This window comes from Triticum aestivum, chromosome 1B, assembly GCF_018294505.1.
Source record: "Triticum aestivum cultivar Chinese Spring chromosome 1B, IWGSC CS RefSeq v2.1, whole genome shotgun sequence".
NCBI lineage: Eukaryota > Viridiplantae > Streptophyta > Magnoliopsida > Poales > Poaceae > Triticum > Triticum aestivum.
Window position 1 is genome coordinate 633,197,756 of NC_057795.1, and position 21,064 is coordinate 633,218,819.

The following is a 21,064-nucleotide window of genomic DNA, read 5'->3' on the forward strand; positions in this document are numbered from 1 at the left end:
ACACTGATGTTGACTAGTAGAGTGCCCGTGCGTTGCTACGGGCTTAAGAAAAAATTACCATCTTGTAATCTTCAAAATTACGACGAACATATTATAACCTAAAAAAAGGGAGGATGAAAATACCATATTGCAATGATCAATATCTTTTATCATTGATCAGCGAGTTATAACAATAATTGTTCTGTACATGCAAGATACTCCTTCCGTTCCTAAATATTTGTCTTTCTAGACATTTCAAATGACTACCACATATGGATGTATGCAGACATATTTTAGAGTGTAGACTCACTCATTTTGCTTCGTATGTAGTCACGTGTTGAAATGTCTAGAAAGACAAATATTTAGGAACAGAGGGAGTAGTAAAGAACTTCTCTGATACGTTTGTTCTTTTACTTCACTGCATGAAATGTATTCGGTACATCGGCATATATCATGCTTGCTCTTTGCGCCTATAGTTTTGTTCTACTCACCTATTCCATTCTCTGAAGAATGGTATATGGCTATATCGACTCGTTGGAGAGAATACACTATGGAATCCCTATGTAAATGTAAAATAATCATGTAAAAAGGAAAGAGAATAAAAGTAAAAGTGAGTCTAATGATCAGGTAGTATTATGGCAACTACCTCGCTGATCAGGTAGAAGCTTTCCAGACAGCTTATCCTTGAAGGTATCAAGTCGTGCATCAAGCATTACTATGTTGCCTTATAAGTTGAAGTGAAGAAATTATAAGCAACAGTACTAACGACCAACAGTGGCGAGCCTCTTGCTCTTGCAAGAATGTTTATTGAACAATTAGTTGCATATGCGGCTCAGGTGGAAGATGAATGCCCCTCACGCAACGTTGCCGTTGCGCGAAGTGGTAAATTCCCCTCTCCTCCACACCCTTCCCTTCCTCCGTTTTATCCGTGGCTATGGCATGTTGCTCGGCCTCCAGAAAACTTGGTTGCACAGGTGCAGGCTACGGCGACAAAGCGCGAGTCTTGGGCACTTTTTGACCCGGGACCCACCAATCCGCCACATCTTATAGTGATGCTGCTCCACTATCATGGCGACGGCAGTGACTTCACTATTTGTAAGACAATAATAACTCTGTTTCATGAGCAACTAAATTTCAAGACATTTAGGAGCTCTGCTCGACCTTTGTAAGAAATGTACCACAATATTTGCTATAATGATATTACTACATCTATGTTTTTCAGAAGTACAATCAAAATCAAAATTAACAAACAACAGCTTGGTCATTAGACAATCAATGCTCTTGTAAGATTGCAGGTTCAGTTAAGCCACTACTTAACTCACCATGAAACAGTCATGTTTTCCTTTCCTCTTTGAAGTACCAAAGTTGCAGCCTCTATTTTACGCATTGGTTGTCGCTGCAGTAGCAGCACCACCACCAACACATTAGAAGAGGTGCGGTGGCATTACTGAACTGAAGTCAAACAGTACACGACATACACATTAGATGGGTCAGTGCAAATTCACCTCCCACCATACATGCTTCTTTTTCTATTCCAGACACAGTAGCGGTGGCAAGCACATACACATACACCAACAGCGGCAGCAAATACGCACATGTATCTATAGTGATGTCCCTTCTGGTTTCCTTTTCTCTTCCAGACACAGCAGTGGTAGCAAGCACATATGCACGCATCAGCAGATAACGAATGTTTCTACTACACAATATCTAATATGACTTGTTGCTCTTTGTCTCTCCTATAACATTGAAAGTTTTTAAAATCAAAGCTTATGCAAGAAAACAATGTAAAGATCATTTCGAAAATCAAAGCCATACACTGAATATATATATTTAAGCCGATCCTTCAAACCAGGTAGTAGGGGTGTAAATCCGAAGGGCAAATAAAAGAGTTCTACCATCGGCAATTCATGCACCTCTAAAAAATATATTCAAATGTACATGCTCTACATGATATTGCACTGAGAATATAGGAAGATAGAGGGCAGACATGAGAGCATTATCACCCATTATTTCAAGCCCACCCTTTGTCTAATTAAGTTGCTACGTGTCTGCATAAATATTCATCGTTTATAAAACTATAGAAAAGCTAACCTTTGATTTACCAATGTAAATGCCGCAATGTGAGCTAGCACTTTATAAATTTGTTTGCCGAGATCCAAAATGCCCTACTCATTAAACAATATGTCTAAAATCCTTCGAATATATACCCACTTTATCAAAATAATAATAATGATATGGCAGCGACCAAACATCGGTCGTTTTGACGCGTGTTTGCACCGGCTGAATATTACATGCACCATATTGTGCTCCCCACTTTGTCCTCTCCTCCGACTCTTGTGACCCCCTCCAACGCCAACCTATCCTCCACCCCGCGCACCGCCACACGCGTCGCCCCACCCCACCCTCCCCATGCATGTTAGATATTTAATCTCGCAATCTTAAATACTACTCCATTGCGAGATTAAATACTACGGTGGCCTAAAAGGACTTCATTATGACCATTTCTTGTTTAAAAAGTCATATATCCACCATCTAAGAAGATCAACACATAATACTGTATGCATCTGTTTGAGCTAGTGATGCAGCTCAGCAAATAGATTGCATATGTCTGCTGCTTTTGTTTCACTGTGCATATTTTTTATGTGCAAAACCAATTTATCTGTATCTCAAAGACCGATTTTCATTGTACATTTCGGAACTTACCACAAAACCAATTTATCCGCTCCCCAACGCTTCATCCTCTCTCCCCGTCCCGCCCCACCGCCGGCGCCGCCCTATTCTCTGGCCACCTCCTCCCCGCGCAGCCCCCCCCCCCGCCGTCCATACCAAACCACGTCTGGACATGCCCGCCACCACGCCCGCGCTTTCGCCGTAGTTTTGGTCGTCGCCGTCCTTGCCGGTGCCGGAGGGGACACGACTGCCGGCGACGGACCACGGCGGCCGAGGCAGATTCCGACGAGATCTCTAGAGCGGCCAGTAGCCGGCCGGCAACCACCCCTGCTGCGTCCAGGTGATCATCGCGGCCGCTTCGCCACCGCGACCGCAAGGTGTTCGACCTTTTGCCAACAAAGGTATGGACAGTGGAGACGAGTTTTTCTTCAATCACTTCCTTTGTTCATCGGACGATTCGTCGTCGGATGATGAAGATCTTGTGGTGGCTGCACTGGTCGTTCACGACCATATTCAACGGCAGCTTCCTCGGTACAGGGGGTCACTCCCTGGCCGTGCTCCCAACCTGAACCGCAACAGGGAGAGAGGCCACGCCCTGCTCTATGCCGATTACTTTGCCAACACCCTGCTCTTCAAGCCGAATAAATTTCGTCGCCGTTTTCGTATGGCAAGGCATGTGTTCAATCGTATCTGAGAGGGACTGGTTGCTCATGACCCATACTTCGAGTGCAAGACGGATGCCCTTGGCAAGCTTGGATTCTCCTCTTACCAGAAATGCACCACGGCCATCCGCATGCTTGCATATGGTATTCCAGGCGATCTGGTGGACGAGTATGTGCGTATGAGTGAGACAACATGTCTGATGTCAATGTACAAGTTTTGCCAGGCTGTGATCGAGGTGTTTGGCCCAGAGTACTTGAGGCTGCCAACTGTCGCTGATACAGAGAGATTGTTGGCGACCAATGCAGCTAGAGGCTTTTCAGGCATGCTTGGCAGCATTGATTGTATGCATTGGGAGTGGAAGAACTGTCCATTTGCTTGGCAGGGCCAGTACAAGGGGCATGTTAACGAGTGCACTGTCATATTAGAAGCGGTGGCATCGCAAGATCTTTGGATATGGCATTCTTTCTTCGGTATGGCAGGTTCTCACAATGATATCAATGTGCTGCAACGTTCTCCAGTCTTCGCGAGGCTTGCAGAAGGAAACTCCCCACCTGTCAACTTTGAGATCAACGGCCACCAGTACAACAAAGGATACTATCTAGCAGATGGTATATATCCTCAGTGGTCAACTTTTGTGAAGACAATCTCGAAACCCCAAGGTGAGAAGAGAAAGAGGTTTGCCCAAATGCAAGAGAGTGTTAGAAAGGATGTGGAACGTTCTTTTGGTGTGCTTCAATCTCGGTGGGGTATCGTTCGAAACCCTGCACTGTCATGGGATGAAAGGAAGCTTTGGGAGGTGATGACTGCTTGTGTGATCATGCATAACATGATCGTCGAGGACGAGCGTGATGAGAGTATCTTCGACCAAGGATTTGATTATCAAGGTGAAAATATTGAGCCCCTGCACCAAGACCCGGCCACATTTGAACAGTTTGTCCAATTTCACCGTGAGATGCGTGATTGGCACGCTCATTTGAATCTTCAAAATGACTTGGTTGAGCACGTCTGGGATCACATTGGCAACCAATAGATGTATTGGTCCAATTTATGTTCAGTCAAGACAATTTCGATTTGGTTGTAAAACTATTTTATTAAAGACAATTTCAATTGGGTTGTAAAACTATTTTAATTTTCAGACAAATATTTGGGTTGGAAACTAGTTTGATGCAAATTTGAGCATTTTTGGCCCTCACGGATAGGATGGGGCAAATGGAAGCGGCCGCGCGCTGGGCGCACGGCCACCGCATCCCAGGACACGCCCAGACACGACCCCAAACCCTTACCCAAACGGACAGAATCCGGACAAAACGGACGTCCGTTTGGGGTCGAGCGGTGGAGTTGGCCTTAGACTTAACTAAAACCAAATATAAACCGACTGAAATCTATCCGCAATTTTAGAAAAATATACCACATACATATAAGGAAAATGGTTGGGTTGTCGAGATGAGCTTTTAATAATTTTCTGAGCTGGATCATTGTGTTCACTGACGCCCTAAGACGGCACGACAGCTATGTCGTGCAAGAGCTCCAATTCAGCCGTCGTCCGCTCCCCCCCCCTCCCCCGCGTCGTCCGCTCCCGGGCGACTCGGGGGCGAATCCCGCCGTCAGCGCTAGGCCACCCCGCCTCGTTCCTCCTCCCTCCGCCGTCGCCAGCGGCCGCCGTGGGTCTCACCCGTGTGGTGGTTGGCGGCGGCGGGGCGTCCCTGCGTGTTCCCCCGACCGGTCGCGCGCCCCCTCCATCCCATCCTTGCCGGCAACCACTCCTCCCCGTCAACCCATTCTGGCGCGGCGCTCACCCCCGGATCTGGCTGCTGCGGCGCCGACCATGGTGGTCGTCGTCCTTGCCGTGCTTTGGGGGCAGCCTAGGATCCAGCCCCTGCCTGGCCGCCATGCTAGCCTCCCTCCCAGATCTGTGCTGGTGGCGGCCGGTGGCCCTTGCCTTGGCCGGCGGGAGGCTGGCAAGGGGTTGTGGCCCCTCTACTCGGCCTGGGTGTGCTGCCCCTGCTCCCGCTGCCGCGTTGGTTGGGGATTTGGGGTTCACTCCTGGCTGGATCTGGATCTGGCGTGTTCGTCCGCTGCAGGCCCCTTCCCTGGTGGTTGTCATGGTGGTGTTGGTCCGTCGTTAGGGTGGTGTAGGGGCTGTTCGCGATGTTGGTGGAGATGCTCGTGGTGGGTGGATGCCGGGGCGGCGGCCTCGGGTGCGTGGGCGGTGCCGGCTCTACGGCGAGCGGCGGCCGCGAGTGCTGTACCACAACTTTGGTCGTGCGGGCGACGAGGTTGTGGCACGTGTGCAGGCTCCGATGAAGATCGAGGTCCTTTGCCAGTGGATGCACCCACCGGTCTGATCCGGCCATGGCAGCTTCGCCGCGATGGCTCGTGCTCTCGGGTCCGGGTGGTTGGGCGTGGAGTGTGGGACCGGGGGAAACCCTTGGCCTTTGGCGGCCACGGCGAGGCCGACTCCAATTTTTGCAGCCGGTCCCCTTCTTGGAGGCCTCGTCGAGATCCCCTTCCGCCTCCTTCTTCCTCACTCCTGCTTGGGCGAAAGCCCTGGTTCCTCTTGTGGGCGGCGGCGGCATGTCAATGGCGTTACCTCCCTGGAGGCGTTGTCTGGGGTTCGCGGGGGTGTGCATGGTGCTTCTCTGCTTGCTGAGGACCAGGTGGCGGCGATCTTCTCATTGTTCTTCATCTTCTCCACGCGGTCTTCGTCTTGTGCCGGCATTCTTCAGCTTGCGTCTGGACATGTGGTTATCATCAGGTGGTGGTGAGGTTGTGCCAATCCAGCAGAGGTGGTGCTCTGCTCCCTCATGCCTGGGCTGCCAGCCGGCTGTGTCCATTCGGCTCTATGGCGAGCACTCTGCCTTCCGACGGTGCGGCGCCCTTCGAGCCAGGGCGAGAAGATAGGGGTCTTCTTCGGAGGTAGAAGCATTTGGCTTGTCGATCTTGGCATGTTCTGCGGGAGAAGGCGAGGAGATGTTGCGTGTCGATGCTGGTTCGTGCTAACCCTCACCCTGCTGTTGGTGTGGCTGCTCTCTTGGCGTATGACCTTGGTGATCCTGGCTAGGCTCCTTTTAATATCTTGTGTTTGCAAGTATCACTACTTGGTTGTAAGCTGTTACAGCTCTCTGTATCTTTGCCGTTTTCTGTTTCTTTACTTTGTACTACTCCGTGTAATCCTGGCCGGTTGATGGCTTTGTTAATTAAAAGCCGGGTTAGGTTCGAGCCTTTTCTCGGGCTCGGCCGACACCTTTTCTCTAAAAAGAGCTCCAATTCAGCGACCTATGCGTTGAACAGGGAGGGAACACGCACCACCTGCTCCTCCCGCACGCGTGTTTGGGCCCGCTCATGAGCGTGGAGAGACACCCCCATTTTCCGATTTCGTCTTTTTTTGGCTTTTTTGCTTTTCCTTGTTTAAATTAATTCAGGATTTCCAAAAAGTTTTAGATTGAGGAAAAATTGCAATAAAGAAAATGTCTTTGAAAAAATATTAGGGAAATCATAAAAGGTTTGCAGATTAAAATACTGTTCATGATTTCAAAAAACTGTTCGCGTGTTTTGGAAAAAATGTTTGGGAAATCAGAAAATGTTCATGTTTTTTTTGGAAAGTGTTGGTGTATTCAAAAAAAGATCGCGTATTCAATAAATGTTCATGAATTTGAAAACTTCCTGTAATTTCATAAAATGTGCATGAATAGTTTAAATTGTTCACAAAATTAAAAAAATCATTAATTAAAAAATGTTCATTAACTCGAAAAACTCTCATACATCTAAAATATATTTTCTTAAATATTTTTTTGTGAATTTAAAAAATTGCACTAATTTTTTGAAAATGATTGCATATTCAGAAAAATAGTAATAATTTCAAAGTATGTTCAAAATTTTGTAAAAAATGTTTGCAAATTCTAAAAATGTTTACAATTGCAAAAAATGTTCTTGAATTTGCACCAAAGTTCACGAATATGAAAGATTTTCACAAAATGAAAATAAAAAGGAAAAACTAAAATGTCCTAGAATGAAAGTAAAAACTAAAAATAAACATGGAAAACTAAAAATATAAAAATACAAAAGAAGAACAAAAAAAAAATTGATCAGGAAAGGTTGTAAAACCTGCTGAAAACCGGTGGGATTTGTTTTTTCAAATGGACTCGCTATCTAGCGCAGTACACGCCAAATAGGATCCACCATTGCCGTGACCAGTAGCAGTTCCGCATCAACCATCTCCCAAGTCGGATGGTGTCTGGTACAGACGCAGTTTTGGTACCTTAAAGGCACCTGTCTTTGGGTCATTGACATATGGGCCAGTCACTTGTTGGGTTCACATGTCATAGACATAAAGGTAGGTGCCTTAAAGCACCGAAGCATCGTTCGTCTGGTACGTATTATTTTCAAACTGTGGTCGGGTTACAAGAGAAACGAACATGGTGTACCACTAATCTCCTCCCTCCTTTCCACCACTTTTAGCTCTCAACTGGATTTACCGCATGGGACATGTGGTTAGCAAAATCAAAATTCATATAGCTCTCAACTTGAATTTATGTTCGTTTAGTATTTCGTTGATGATCTGAGCGGTCAACTGCAACGAACTATGTCAAATACTAGAAGGTACTGATTCCTTAATATTAATCCTCCAGTCGGATTCAATACAATGAAAATTAACTACGAACGGGAGATTTACGGTGAAATTTTTTTATATGGATCTCATTAACTTTGGCCCCCTACCACGGTCGCTACACATTTGAAAAGTTAAGATTCCTTTGCGTATCATAATATTCATGTGGTTTGTTTACAAGCAAGTGATACTCACCAAGGACAACTTAATTAATAGGCGATGGGTAGGTTCTTTGCGGTGCTGTTTTTATGATCATGACGAAACAATACAACACTTATTTCTTGAATGCCCACTTGCCAAGTTACTTTGGAAAACGATTCATATAGCTTTTAATATTAATCCTCCAGTCGATATTGCGTCTTTGTTTGGGACGTGGTTAGCTGGGGTGGAGCAGATTACTGCGGCTCGTATTTGGATTAGAATATGTGCGCTATTATGGGCTATATGGAACTGCATGAATGATATGATTTTTAACAGACAACACACTTTAACTTTTTTGCAGGTTATCTTCAGAGCTACAGCTTGGATCCGTACGTGGTCTTTACTCACTCCTATGGGCTCCAGGAAGCCTTTGGTTACTGGGTGCAACCAATGGGAGATGGTAGTTCGGGTTATCTTCAACCGGTTCAGATGGCGCTCGCATAACAGGATAGGAGTCTAGAGAGCTTATCCTTTTTATCTTCATTGTGCCGGTTGACGTGGTTCGTTTGTACTTTTCCTTTCTTTTTGATACTCTTTTCTGCTCCGTTTTGTCAGCTGTAAGACTTTTATGACGATTTTGGATTGTTAATAAGATGGCCGCATGCATCATCATGATGCAGAGGCCGGGGTACGCCTCCATTTCCAAAAAAAAAACTGATTCCTTAATATTTTAATTCTTAAGCACATTGGCATGGTCATGACTAAGACAAATAGGTTATATTAAATGTTTTGGATAATCATGACTGGCAAATTTTTTGCTTGAAAAATACTGAAAATTCACATGTGTATATAGATGCATTCTACTTTTGTGCAATATATTTTATTAGGAGATTTTAACAAGTGAGCTACATTAAACAGGACAACATCAGCACTAGTATATCGTTTGAATGCCACATATGATCATAATTTTTAATTCAGACTCATGGTTATACTTACGAACTAAGCATGGTTTAGCTAGATAGTTAACTTTTTTTAGATAGTATAAGGTACTTAGATTTCTTATTGGAACCAACCTTTATAAGACAAGGTGTGTGTGCGCATTCATAGAGTTGAATGTGTCGTGTGCATATGCGTCGTGTTTCTGGAAAAAAAACTCAAAGTTATATTTTCCATGAAAATAAGTTTACCAGTTTCTTTTGAAGTCCCGCGCAGAAAAGTTTCTTATGAAGTATTTGCATGTGTGGTAATATAAGGACGACGATAACTTGCACACGTGTGGGTGTTAAAGGATCTGGCCACACGTTTTGTATGGTGTCTAAGAGGACAAGCCCACACGCCTAAATATGGGCAAAATAACTAGCGCCCACACGCCTCTTTTTTTTCCTTGCGGTCCTTCTTACACACCTACGTGTGGGCAAAATGGATAACTGCCACACAACCTCTCTCAGCCACCACCTCACGGTCCCGCACGTCCCGCGTGATAGTCGGCACGCGTCTCCGCAATTGCCATGGTCCGAACCCTCTTCAATGTCCATTTAACTGCAGTTGCCATGTCGCTGAACTACAGTTGCCATGTCGGACAACTACAGTTGCCATGGTTGCTCAACTGCAGTTGCCATCTCAGGTCAAGTGCGAGATGCCATTTTGGACAATTACAGCTGTTGCCATGTATTGTCTGGTTTACTATAGTTGTCATGATTTAAAAACTTTAGAGGTTGCCACCTACTAACATTAAGCAGTTGCCATGATTTGAAAACCTTAGGAATTGCCACGTACTAACACTAGGCAATTGTCGTGTAGCGCTACAAAAATACATGACAAAACAACATGTTCGGGTAAAGAGAGAGCTGCCGTCCGCTTACAAGCACACCAGGGCAGTTGCCGTGTACCATGCAAAACACATGGCAACTGACATGTTCGGGTAAAACAAAAGAGAAAATTGCCATCTGCTTACAAGCACACTGGGGCAGTTGCCATGTACACTATAAAACACATGGCAACTGACAGTTTGGGTGTGGGAGAGGAGACAGACGTGTGGGCGAAATGGCAAATGCCCACACACCAGCCCTTGTGTGTGAGTGAAAACTGGCGTGTGGGCAAACTGCTAAACGCCCACATACCGGCCCCTCCGTGTGGTGAAATGGACGTGTGGGCGATTAGATGAATGCCCACACACCAGTCCAGTCCTACGTGGAACCACAAATATGTCAAGATTCGTGCACCCACAAACGGACGCGGATCCACACGTGTGGACGAGATGCAAACTCCCACGTGTGTGGGCGTTAATTTTTCCGTAATATAATCAAGTCTTATTCTAGGTTTCCCTTGTGACAGAATTCTTTTTTTTTTGTGGGGTCTTGTGGCAGAATTCTACAGTAATAATGAAAATATTCCTTTTTACGGTCGCCCTAACAAAATTTGTACACCATGAGAACTCTTGAAAAACTACCTGATGGAAAGTATTTCTAAAAAAACTGATGGAAAGTGACACTGAATCTAGCCAATCACGCATCTCAGCGATTAGCAGCAGCAGCAGGCCAAAACGGAACCGAGGAGGCGGAAGTTGGACCTCTACCATGGTTCGTCGAAGCCTAGCGGGGCGCCGGAGAAGGAGCCTAGCTGCCTAGGGCGAATCTCAAGATTGTAGGGTTCACCGTCCCCGGAGCCTAGCTGCCTCGCGCCCTCGAATTCCCACCATGGATTCACCGCCGCCGCAGCTCAGCATGGGCGGACACAAGGACAGAATCAGCACGCTGCCCGACGATCTCCTGCTCGAAATCCTCGAGCGCCTAAACGTGCGCGAGGCCGTCCGCGCCGCCGCAGTCTCCACGCGGTGGCGGCGCCTCCCGCACCAGCTCTCCCGCCTGCACCTCAACCTCGGCCACATCCCCCGCGGCACCACATGGCAGACGATGATGGACGCCTTCACGGCCGCGGTGCAGAGCTTGCCGGCCAGGAGCAAGTGCGAGCGCGACGGCAAGACTTATCGTGCTATCAACACACTCGTCCTTGGCTTCTTCCTGTCGTCGTCCCCTCACCTGAGCTCCATAGGCACCGCAGTCGAGGACGTCGTCAGTCGCGGCGAGATCGAACGCCTTGGGTTCGGCCTATATATGCTCGCCATGTCGGGGCACTGACCCGCTACAGATGGCGGACTCGGGGCAGGAGTTGGCGTCCTTCTCCCGTGCCTATCCTGTTGCCTTCAGCTGGCTCACCAGCCTTACCCTCAGCCACCTCGCGTTTGGACACTCCGACGTCGCCGACCTCGTTAACGCCTGTGATGGGCTCAAGCAGCTCAGCCTGGTGTCCTGCAGGCTGGTTGAGCACGCCGCGCTGAAGATTGACGTTACTCTTAGAGAAAAATGAAAATGAAAATGAAAATGAAACTAAAACTAAATCAAATAATTAAGTTTTTAAGAATGAATTAGTGACATTGGTATTACCCTTTAAGAAGAATAAAAATGAAGTAAAAACAAAATCAAAATAGTGAAGTTTTCTAGGGAAGAATGAATTAGTGGCATTGGTATTACACTTTAAAATGAAAGAAAATGGAATCAAAACTAAAAGAAATCAAAATAATGTCATTTTCTATGGAGGAATGAATTAGTGGCGTTGGTATTATCCTTTTAAAAAACAGAAAATTGAAACAATGAAACAAATAATAACAATATTTACACAGAACTTACGCATTTTCGTAATATGCAAGAGTAAGCAAATAATAGTGGAATTTTGGCAAAAAAGAAGTTTCGTAAGAAGGAATGAGTGTGTCATTAGTATTTTACCTTAAAATGGAAAAAAATAAAAAAATTAATGAAGTTTTCTAAGAAAAAATAAACTAGTGGCGATGGTATTACCCTTTAAGTATAAAGTAAATGAAAACAATGAAACAAATAATGGAAAAATTTGCAAAAAAAATAGACATAAATTTTGCTTTATCATAATATGCAACAATAAGCATATAATAGTTAAATTTTCGCGAATAAGAAGTTTACAAAGAAGGAATAAGTTAGTGCATTGGTATTTTACCTTTTTAAAAATAAAGAAAATAGAAGAAAAATTAAAATAATCAAGTTTTATAACAAAGAATGAACTAGTTGCATAGGTATTAACCTTTAATAAGAAAATATAAATTTAAAAACTTGCAGACAACTTTACACTGAAATGGAAATGTTTAAATATGCAATGATTAATGTTTCACACTCTAGTGTAATTTACATACATACTCTACAGTACTTGCGTGTTTACATTTCCACTTATGCAATATGCAAAGAATACCCACATGTGAAAAAAAAACAGCTAATAAGAAAAAGAAAAAGAAAAAACGCATACAAACAATAAAAATAGGAAAATTGACTTATCCCATACAGGGGCAAGACAAAAATTTGGCCTAAGAAAAATGACTTACCCAAAACAGGGGCAAGTCAAAAATTGAAAATCGACTTGCCCCAAATAGGGGAAAGTGAAAAAATGAGCCTAAACACATGCAAGAAAAAAAAAACTGAAATCTTGATAAAAGAATAAACAGTCTGAAAATTGACTTACTCAAATTCAAAATTTAGACGACTTACATATAACTAAAGTGTAAAAATAAAAAACACTAAGTCGATTGTGCCCTAGTGAATTCCCAAAAATAAACTAAGCCTTGAGTGGTACTCTCTCCGTCCTTAAGAGAGTGTACTTCCAATATAGTTGGAAAGTCAAATTTTTTATGTTTGACTGTATTTATACAATAATAGACCAACATTTATGCCATCAAATTAGTAGCATTAGATTCATGATAAAATATATTTTCGTCATATACCTATTTGGTCTCATAAGAATTGACATATTTTTGCACAAACTCTGTCAAACTTTTAAATAGTTTGATCCTCCAACAAAATTGGAACTACACACTTTTAAGAATGGAGGGAGTATGCAACATCTAGAAAGCACAAGAGCTTTTCCGCAGCAGTAAAAAGCAGAACACCGCATGCGCCAGAATCTTCACCGCCTCTCCTTCTCAGATAAAGCAGTCAGCGGGTAGTAAAATCTAGGACTAATGACTGACTAAACAAACAATCTGGAAGAACCTTTGCTTTTCTTGCGCTAGCTGTTCTAAGATAGGATCCCTTGCCTCGATACCTTTCAGTAGCCTTCTCGAGACGTCTTCTCCTGGATCGTTCTTCAAGGAAGGAAGGGAATGGATGAAAGCAAGGAAGTTAAGCTGACCCACATCGCCATGGATAATCCTTGCATGCTCTCTGCGCTTTGATGGGAGCGAGACTGTATATATACAATACAAGTGTCGGCTTTGGAGGCCAGCCAGCCGTCGAGCGCAAGAAGCGATAGTTGAAGAAGACGAGGAGGAGGGAGGAAGAAGATGGCCCAGATGCTGCTGCACGGCGTGGTTGACGCCAAGATCCTGGAGGCCGACCTGTCCGTCACCTCCGACGGCCAGCTCCGACCCACCCGCAAGGTCGGCCATGGCTTCCTCTTACCTCGTACCTCTACTTGCTACAATTCTTTCGGCGATTTCACTTCAGTTTTATGTGTGCATGCATGTAAGCAGACTGTCATGAAGAAGAGAGTCTTCTCGTGGATCAAGAAGCTGTCATTCTGCAACAACAGTCAGGTTGGATTTCGCTAGAAATTTGGTTGAAACTTTTAACCATGCATGACCACGTAGAGAAACGCGCGCATGCAGCAGCTGGAGAACGCCATCGGGCTCGGCGGCACGGCGGGCAAGCTGTACGCGACGGTGGACATCGACAAGGCGCGCGTCGGCCGGACGCGGATGGTGAGCCCGACCAACGCCCCCGCCTGGAACGAGTCCTTCCACGTCTACTGCGCCCACGACGCCAGCCACATCATCTTCACCGTCAAGGCCGACAACACCGTCGGCGCCACGCTCATCGGCCGTGCCTACCTCCCCACCGGCGGCGCCGTGCTCGCGGGCCAGCGGGTCGACCAGTGGCTCCCCATCTGCGACGACAAGCGCCGCCCGCTCGACGGCGGGGACAGGATCCACGTCCAGCTCCGCTTCACCGACGTCGCCGACGACCCGGCCGCCCGCTGGGGCGCCGGCGTCGGCGACGCGGCCTACCCGGGCGTGCCGCGCACCTTCTTCGCCCAGCGCCGCGGCTGCCGCGTCAGGCTGTACCAGGACGCCCACATCTCCGACGGCTTCGCGCAGCGGGTCCATGTCACGCTCGCCGGAGGGAAGCCGTACCAGCCGCGCCGGTGCTGGGAGGACGTGTTCGAGGCCATCACCAACGCCCGGAGGATGGTGTACATCGCCGGGTGGTCGGTCAACACCGACGTCGCGCTGGTGCGCGACCCGCGTAAGCCGTCGTCGGGAACGCTCGGCGAGCTGCTCAAGAAAAAGGCGGCCGAAGGCGTCAGAGTGCTGATGCTGGTGTGGGACGACCGGACGTCGCTGGGCCTCGGCCCGATCCGGCGCGACGGTCTCATGGCCACGCACGACGAGGACACGGCCACGTACTTCCGTGGCACGGGCGTGCGCTGCATCCTCTGCCCCCGGAACCCCGACCAGGGCAGGAGCTACGTGCAGGACGTGGAGACGGCGGCCATGTTCACCCACCACCAGAAGACGGTCATCGTCGACAGCAGCGGCAACGCCGCAGCCAACGCGCCGCCGGGCCTCGTCAGCTTCCTCGGCGGCATCGACCTCTGCGACGGGAGGTACGACACGCAGGAGCACCCTCTGTTCCGGACGCTGGGCACCACGCACCGCGACGACTTCCACCAGCCCAACTTCCCCGGAGCGTCCATCAACAAGGGCGGTCCACGGGAGCCGTGGCACGACATCCACTGCCGTGTCGAGGGCCCGGCGGCGTGGGACGTGCTCGACAACTTCGAGCAGCGCTGGCGCAAGCAGGGCGACGGCGACAACCACCTCGTCACCCTCGACCGGGGCTGGGCGGCGCGCGAGGCGGTCCAGGACGCCGAGTCGTGGAACGTTCAGGTGTTCCGGTCCATCGACGGCGGCGCGGCGGCGGGGTTCCCGGAGAAGCCCGAGGAGGCGGCCCTGATCGGCCTCGAGACGGGCAAGGACCACGTCATCGAGCGCAGCATCCAGGACGCCTACATCCACGCCATCCGCCGCGCCCGAGACTTCATCTACATCGAGAACCAGTACTTCCTCGGCAGCTCCTACGCGTGGCGCCGCGACGACGGCGTCACCGTGGAGGACATCAACGCGCTGCACCTCATCCCCAAGGAGCTCTCGCTCAAGATCGTCAGCAAGATCGAGGCCGGCGAGCGGTTCGCCGTCTACGTGGTCGTGCCCATGTGGCCCGAGGGCGTGCCGGAGAGCGGCTCCGTGCAGGCCATCCTCGACTGGCAGCGCCGGACCATGGAGATGATGTACAAGGACGTCGCGCTCGCCATTCAGGCCAAGGGCATCCAGGCCAGCCCCACCGACTACCTCACCTTCTTCTGCCTCGGCAACAGGGAGGCGCCCGGCCCCGGTGAGTACGTGCCGCCGGAGAGGCCCGACCCCGACACCGACTACGACAGGGCGCAGCAGGCCAGGCGGTTCATGATCTACGTCCACGCCAAGACCATGATAGGTATATAACCGATCAATGCCCTATTGCCATGTCAACAGTGAGCTTGATGCTACTCTCATGTGTCTTGCTGACATTTGATTTGCAGTGGACGACGAGTATGTCATCGTGGGATCGGCCAACATCAACCAGCGCTCCATGGACGGCGGCCGGGACTCGGAGATCGCCATGGGCGCGTACCAGCCGGGCTACCTCGCGTCCACCAACCGCCCGGCGAGGGGGCAGGTGCACGGCCTACGACTCGCCCTGTGGCAGGAGCACCTGGGCCAGGCCGCCGGCGCGGCCGACCTCCTACAGCCGTCAAGCCTGGCGTGCGTGCGCGGGGTGAACCAGGCGGCGCAGCAGAACTGGGACATGTTCGCGAGCGACGCGCCCCAGGGAGACCTGCCGGGCCACCTCCTGGCTTACCCCATCGGCGTGAGCGAAGGCGGAGAGCTGCTGGAGACGACGGCCTTCTTCCCTGACACCAAGGCGAGGGTGCTCGGCAACAAGTCCACCTATCTCCCCCCGATCCTCACAACATGAAGAAGTAGGAGATCATCTACGACTACGACGATGACTGCTCGTTGTGAGATGGACGCACAGTGACCGGGTGATATGTGCATGGGTTGTGTATCCTAAATTCGTCGCGTGTACGTAGGCTGGATGCAGGAATGGATGCACGTCGTGGAACGTGTATAAACAATTTACTATACAGCTTGTGAATTGGGATTGCTAGTGCTGTAATAACAGAGTTCTTACATCCAAGTCAAATCATGTACATAAAGGACAAGATTACTGGGTGTGGACTTGGGTGTCTCTTTAGACTTGGTTGAACATAATTTGGATTTAATAAAAAAGCAGTGAGAAAGCTATGCTTGAAGTATTTTTGGCTAGTAAGAGAGAGAAAATGAACAAAAAGATCTGAGTCAGAAGTCCTAAATCCGGAGGATTTGGACTCTATTCTGTTGGAAATGATGGATAGGAGTGATGAAGAAAAGGATGAAACCCCTATTAAAACGGTTTTGAGAAAGAGGAGGAGAAAGAAGGTATTTTGAGGAGTGGTATCTGGTGGTTTGTTTTTCTTGGTTGCTTAAAATGTTGAGAGGTCTTTGATGGAATAGTAGGGGGTTGGGGGATGTGGAGAAAAGAAACTTCATTAGAAATCAAGTTGATGTGAATAGTTTTGATTTTGTGGGACCCAGGAAACTATGAGAGAGAAAAATTACAATTCCCGAACTGTCTTTTCTGGGTGGTCAAAGTAATTTTGATTGGACCACCTTACCTCCCAGAGGGAGATCTGGAGGGATCTTCATGGGCATGAACAAAAAATCTCTTTCCAACGCAGGAGAGGAGCTTGGATGGAGTGAAAAATGTCCTATATGGTTTTGAATGGAATCTAGTAATTGTTTATGGGGATGCACAACCTTCTGGTAAACCAAAATTCCTGATAGAGTTGGTGCATCTCTTGAGCAACACACATGAACCTATGTTGATAGTTGGGGACTTTAATCTTACCAGGAAAGCTAGTGATAAAAACAAACCAGGTGCTTACAACAAATGGAGTGTTCTGTTTAACTCCATCATCTCATATGGGGAGCTTATGGAACTTCCTTTGGTGGGAAGAAAATACACCTGGTCAAGCAATCATGAGGATCCTACTTATGCTTTGCTGGATAGGGTGTTGTTGTCTCCAACTTGGGAAGACAAATTCCCTTTTGTGCAAGTTTCTGCATTATCCAGAGAAGTATCTGATCACACACACCATTATAGATTTCATCCGGAGAGAAGCCTAAAATACCTTACATGTTCAAATTTGAGAATTGTTGGTTTCAGAGGGCTGGCCTGGATGAAGTGGTGAGAAAGGTGTGGTGCAAGAGTTTTACTATGGAAATAGCCATGGACCAGCTACATGTTAGGCTGGTGGAACTTACGAGAGTGTTGAAGGGGTGGAACTTAAATGTAGAGGCTGTTTGTAGAAAACATAAGCCAAATCTGATTGAAAATCTAGATAATTTGGATTAAAAAGAGGAAGAAGGTATATTGGATGCTGCTGGTAGGGCTCTTAAGGAGAAATATCAAGCTGATTTTAAAAAATTGAGGGAGGAAGAAGCTAAATGGAGGCAAAGGTCCCAAGAACTTGAGTTGCATGATGGTGACTTGAAGACAAGATACTATCATGCTAAAGCAAATGGGAGGCATAGGAAAAATAAAAGGGTTAGATTAGATCAAGAGGAGGGGGTGACAGAAGTACAGGAAAATCTCAAGACTTACATTACTAGATTTTACAAAAACCTGCTTAGGGAGCCTGAGGTTACCTGTTAAGGATGGATGTTGTTGGAGTTGATACTCTCACTCAAGAAGAGCAAAACTTCCGGACAAGTCTCAATTGAGGAGCTGAAGGAGGTTGTCTTTGGAATGGAATCCAATAAAGCAGCTAGCCCAGATGGTTTCAACATCGAATTCTATCAACACTTTTGAGTAATAGTAAAAAATAATTTGTTTGCTCTCCTGGAAGACTTATATGAAAATGCATTGGATCTTGATAGAATTAATTTTGCGGTCATCAATTTCAAAAAGTAGTGATGCCGATAAGATTCAAAAGCACAGACCTATTTGTCTTTTGAATGTTATCTTTAAAATCATTACTAAAATCCTTGTTAATCGGTTGATATGTGTAATCAAAGGTGTCATTAGAAACTCTCAGTCTGCCTTTTCAAAACGAAGGTATATTTTGGAAGCAATGCTTGTACTTCATGAAACTTTGAATAAACTGCACAAAGAAAAACTTGAGGTGTCCTTTTCAAGATTGATTTTGAGACAGCCTTTGACAAAGTCACATGGCCTTTCCTACTTCAAACCTTGAAAATGAAAAATTCCCTGATAAATGGAATGGCGGGATTATAAAAGCAATCTCTAGTGGAAGTGTAGGGTTTAAAGTGAATGGGGAAGTGGGACCTTTCCTCAAGACACACCAGGGTTTGAGGCAAGGGAATCCACTTTCTCCATTCTATTTGACCTGGTTGTAGATGTTTTATCAATCTTAGTGGGAAGGGCGATTAATTAGGGTGTGATTAGTGGCCTAGCAACACACAAGAAAAAGGGGATGTGGAAATTCTGCAATATGTAGATGACACTATTCTCTTAATAAAAGATGATATATAACAGGCTAGGAATATGAAATTTCTGCTATGGCTCTTTGAATAAATGTCTGGGTTAAAAATTAACTTGAGGTAATTAGGATTGGGATGGAAAGGGAAAGAGTGGCAGTATTTGAGGAAATTTTTACTTGTGCAAAAGGTGAATTGCGTTTGAAATACTTGGGTATACCTGTGGATGAGAAGAGATTGAAAACTAGTAATTGGGATCCTTCTGTTGGTAAGATGGGAAAAGAATGGGTTGCTGGCTAGGGAGGCTATTATAGATTGTCGGTAGATCCACTTTGGTTAACTCCTCTCTGTCTAGCTTGCCTCTATATATGATGATGTCCTTTTATGGTGTCCTTAAAGGGGTCAAGAAAAAATATGATAGACCAATATCTAGATTTTTGGGGAGTGGAAAAAGTCCACAAAAAGTCCAGATGATGGTCGAACCCCTTTGACCGGACGGAAACGACGCGGAAGGGTATTTTCATAATGACACCTAACAAAAGAGGGGTATAGTTGAGCACTGTTTTTATTTAGGGGTAAAGATGAGGTCGAGCCAAAGTTAGGTGGGGAAATGTAAATGTTCCAATTTTATTGTACAAATATTTTGCTTCTCTTACTAAATATTAGCATCAACCAATATAAGTGTTTGCCTCCTTATTTCTCACTGAATGCTTGTGCAAACATTTTGCGGCACCCAATTCCAGCTATGCTTCTTTTGTTGCATAACGACAAAGATGTTGAGTGTTCTACAGGCTACTCTAAGTTGTCGGTTGTATTACACATAATGGAGAGCTAGCTCAAGGCGCACGCCGATCTTGTCCATGTACAGCTTGTCGTGCGGCTGCCACTGCGACGGATATGAAAAATTGAAAGATAGTACATTTTTCACTTTGTCCATGCTCTTTCATTTGGTTTTGTTCCCCAACATTTTTTTTCATTTGCAAATGCAAACAATTGCTTCTTTTATTTTGAAGTGCATAGTTGAAACCCGCTAGACTGTATTTTAGTCAGCCTAATATGTGTCCATGCCGCGTGTTTTGTCATTGAATTATGCGTGACTTCTAAGTCAACTATAAATCTTGATGTAATTATTGTTCTGTTCACAAAACTGCGCACTCACGTATTAGTAACAAGAATTGGTAATTCCCAGTTTCAAAGTCATGTGCTTCATATTTCGAGAGCAAATATGTATGTTTCCACTAAGTAAAGTAATACTCAGATTGCATGGATATGATGCTTCCAAACATCCATGTTGCTTAGCATTCACGATATTGCAACCACACTTCCATTCTTTAAATACTCTTGTCTTATGTTAAGATATCATGACGCTGATGCTTCCAAATATTCATGCTTCATCAGTATCATATATGTGTTTCTTTAGCTTAGATAGCTTGCACCAATTGTCCATAGTCAACTCACCAAAATATTTTTCCCCGGAAATGGTTCATCCCTATTCATGTTTCTAGTTATATATAGTCATATCGGCCCTATGTTCATATTAGCTAATGGATGTATGTTCTTATTTTATTCGTGAAACACATCTTTCTTCAAGAAATCATGCTAGCAATTAATTTATGCCTCCTTTGTGTTGTATATTTGTTGGGAAAATAGGAAATGATTGCTACCTATCAGTCATGCTTCTTACTTCTATTTGTGACTTATGTTTCTATGCTCATGATTTTTGCTTCAACTATTGTAAGTGTTTGCTTTTCTTTTATTGTACATTCTGTTTTAACCATTAGCAAGACAAGTATATGCTTCAACCATCACTAGTGTGTGCTTCATCCACTTGCTAGTGTTGCTTACATTGGTGGAATTTTATTGTACAAACATTTTGCTTCTCTTACTACTCCCTTCCTTCCTAAATATTTGTCTTTTTAGAGATTTCAAATGGATTACCACATACAGATGTATATAGACATGTTTTAGAGTGTGGATTCACTCATTTTGCTTCGTATGTAGTCACTTATTGAAATCTCTAGAAAGACAAATATTTAGGAATAGAGAGAGTAGATATTAGCAAGGTTGGAAAAATCGCTAGGCGTAAGCGAGGTGGTTGGCCTTCGCCTAGCGCCTAGGTGGTGCTTAAGCGTGCTAGGCGCAGCTTAGGTGTACGCATATTTTGGATCTCAGGGTGCATGTGGGTTCTATAATTCGTACTTATATTGATTTAAGGCATATAAGTGAGTAAACTACCAACTAATGCAATTGGGATATGACCCTTTTGGCATGTTTCAGTAATAAGGTATGATTTCTCATTCGAGCGGATAATTTCTTGCTTGTTTTGCCTAGAGTGTAGCTTATGCCCT

At 46.0% G+C, this 21,064-nt stretch overlaps 1 protein-coding gene across 3 annotated transcripts; it reads left to right on the forward strand.

The window, feature by feature from the left end:
- Positions 1–13,276: 13,276 nt before the first annotated feature.
- LOC123143802 (phospholipase D alpha 1) lies at positions 13,277–16,387 on the forward strand. Of its 3 annotated transcripts, none has more exons than XM_044562801.1 (4): positions 13,277–13,514; positions 13,608–13,670; positions 13,725–15,630; positions 15,716–16,387. In XM_044562801.1, exons 1-4 carry the CDS (start codon positions 13,419–13,421, stop codon positions 16,150–16,152), a joined length of 2,502 nt encoding a protein of 833 aa, XP_044418736.1. In that variant the 5' UTR covers positions 13,277–13,418; the 3' UTR covers positions 16,153–16,387. The 3 variants fall into 3 exon arrangements, with proteins under 3 accessions (XP_044418736.1, XP_044418740.1, XP_044418747.1); XM_044562805.1 differs by having other exon boundaries at positions 13,743–15,630; XM_044562812.1 differs by having other exon boundaries at positions 13,746–15,630.
- Positions 16,388–21,064: the final 4,677 nt, after the last annotated feature.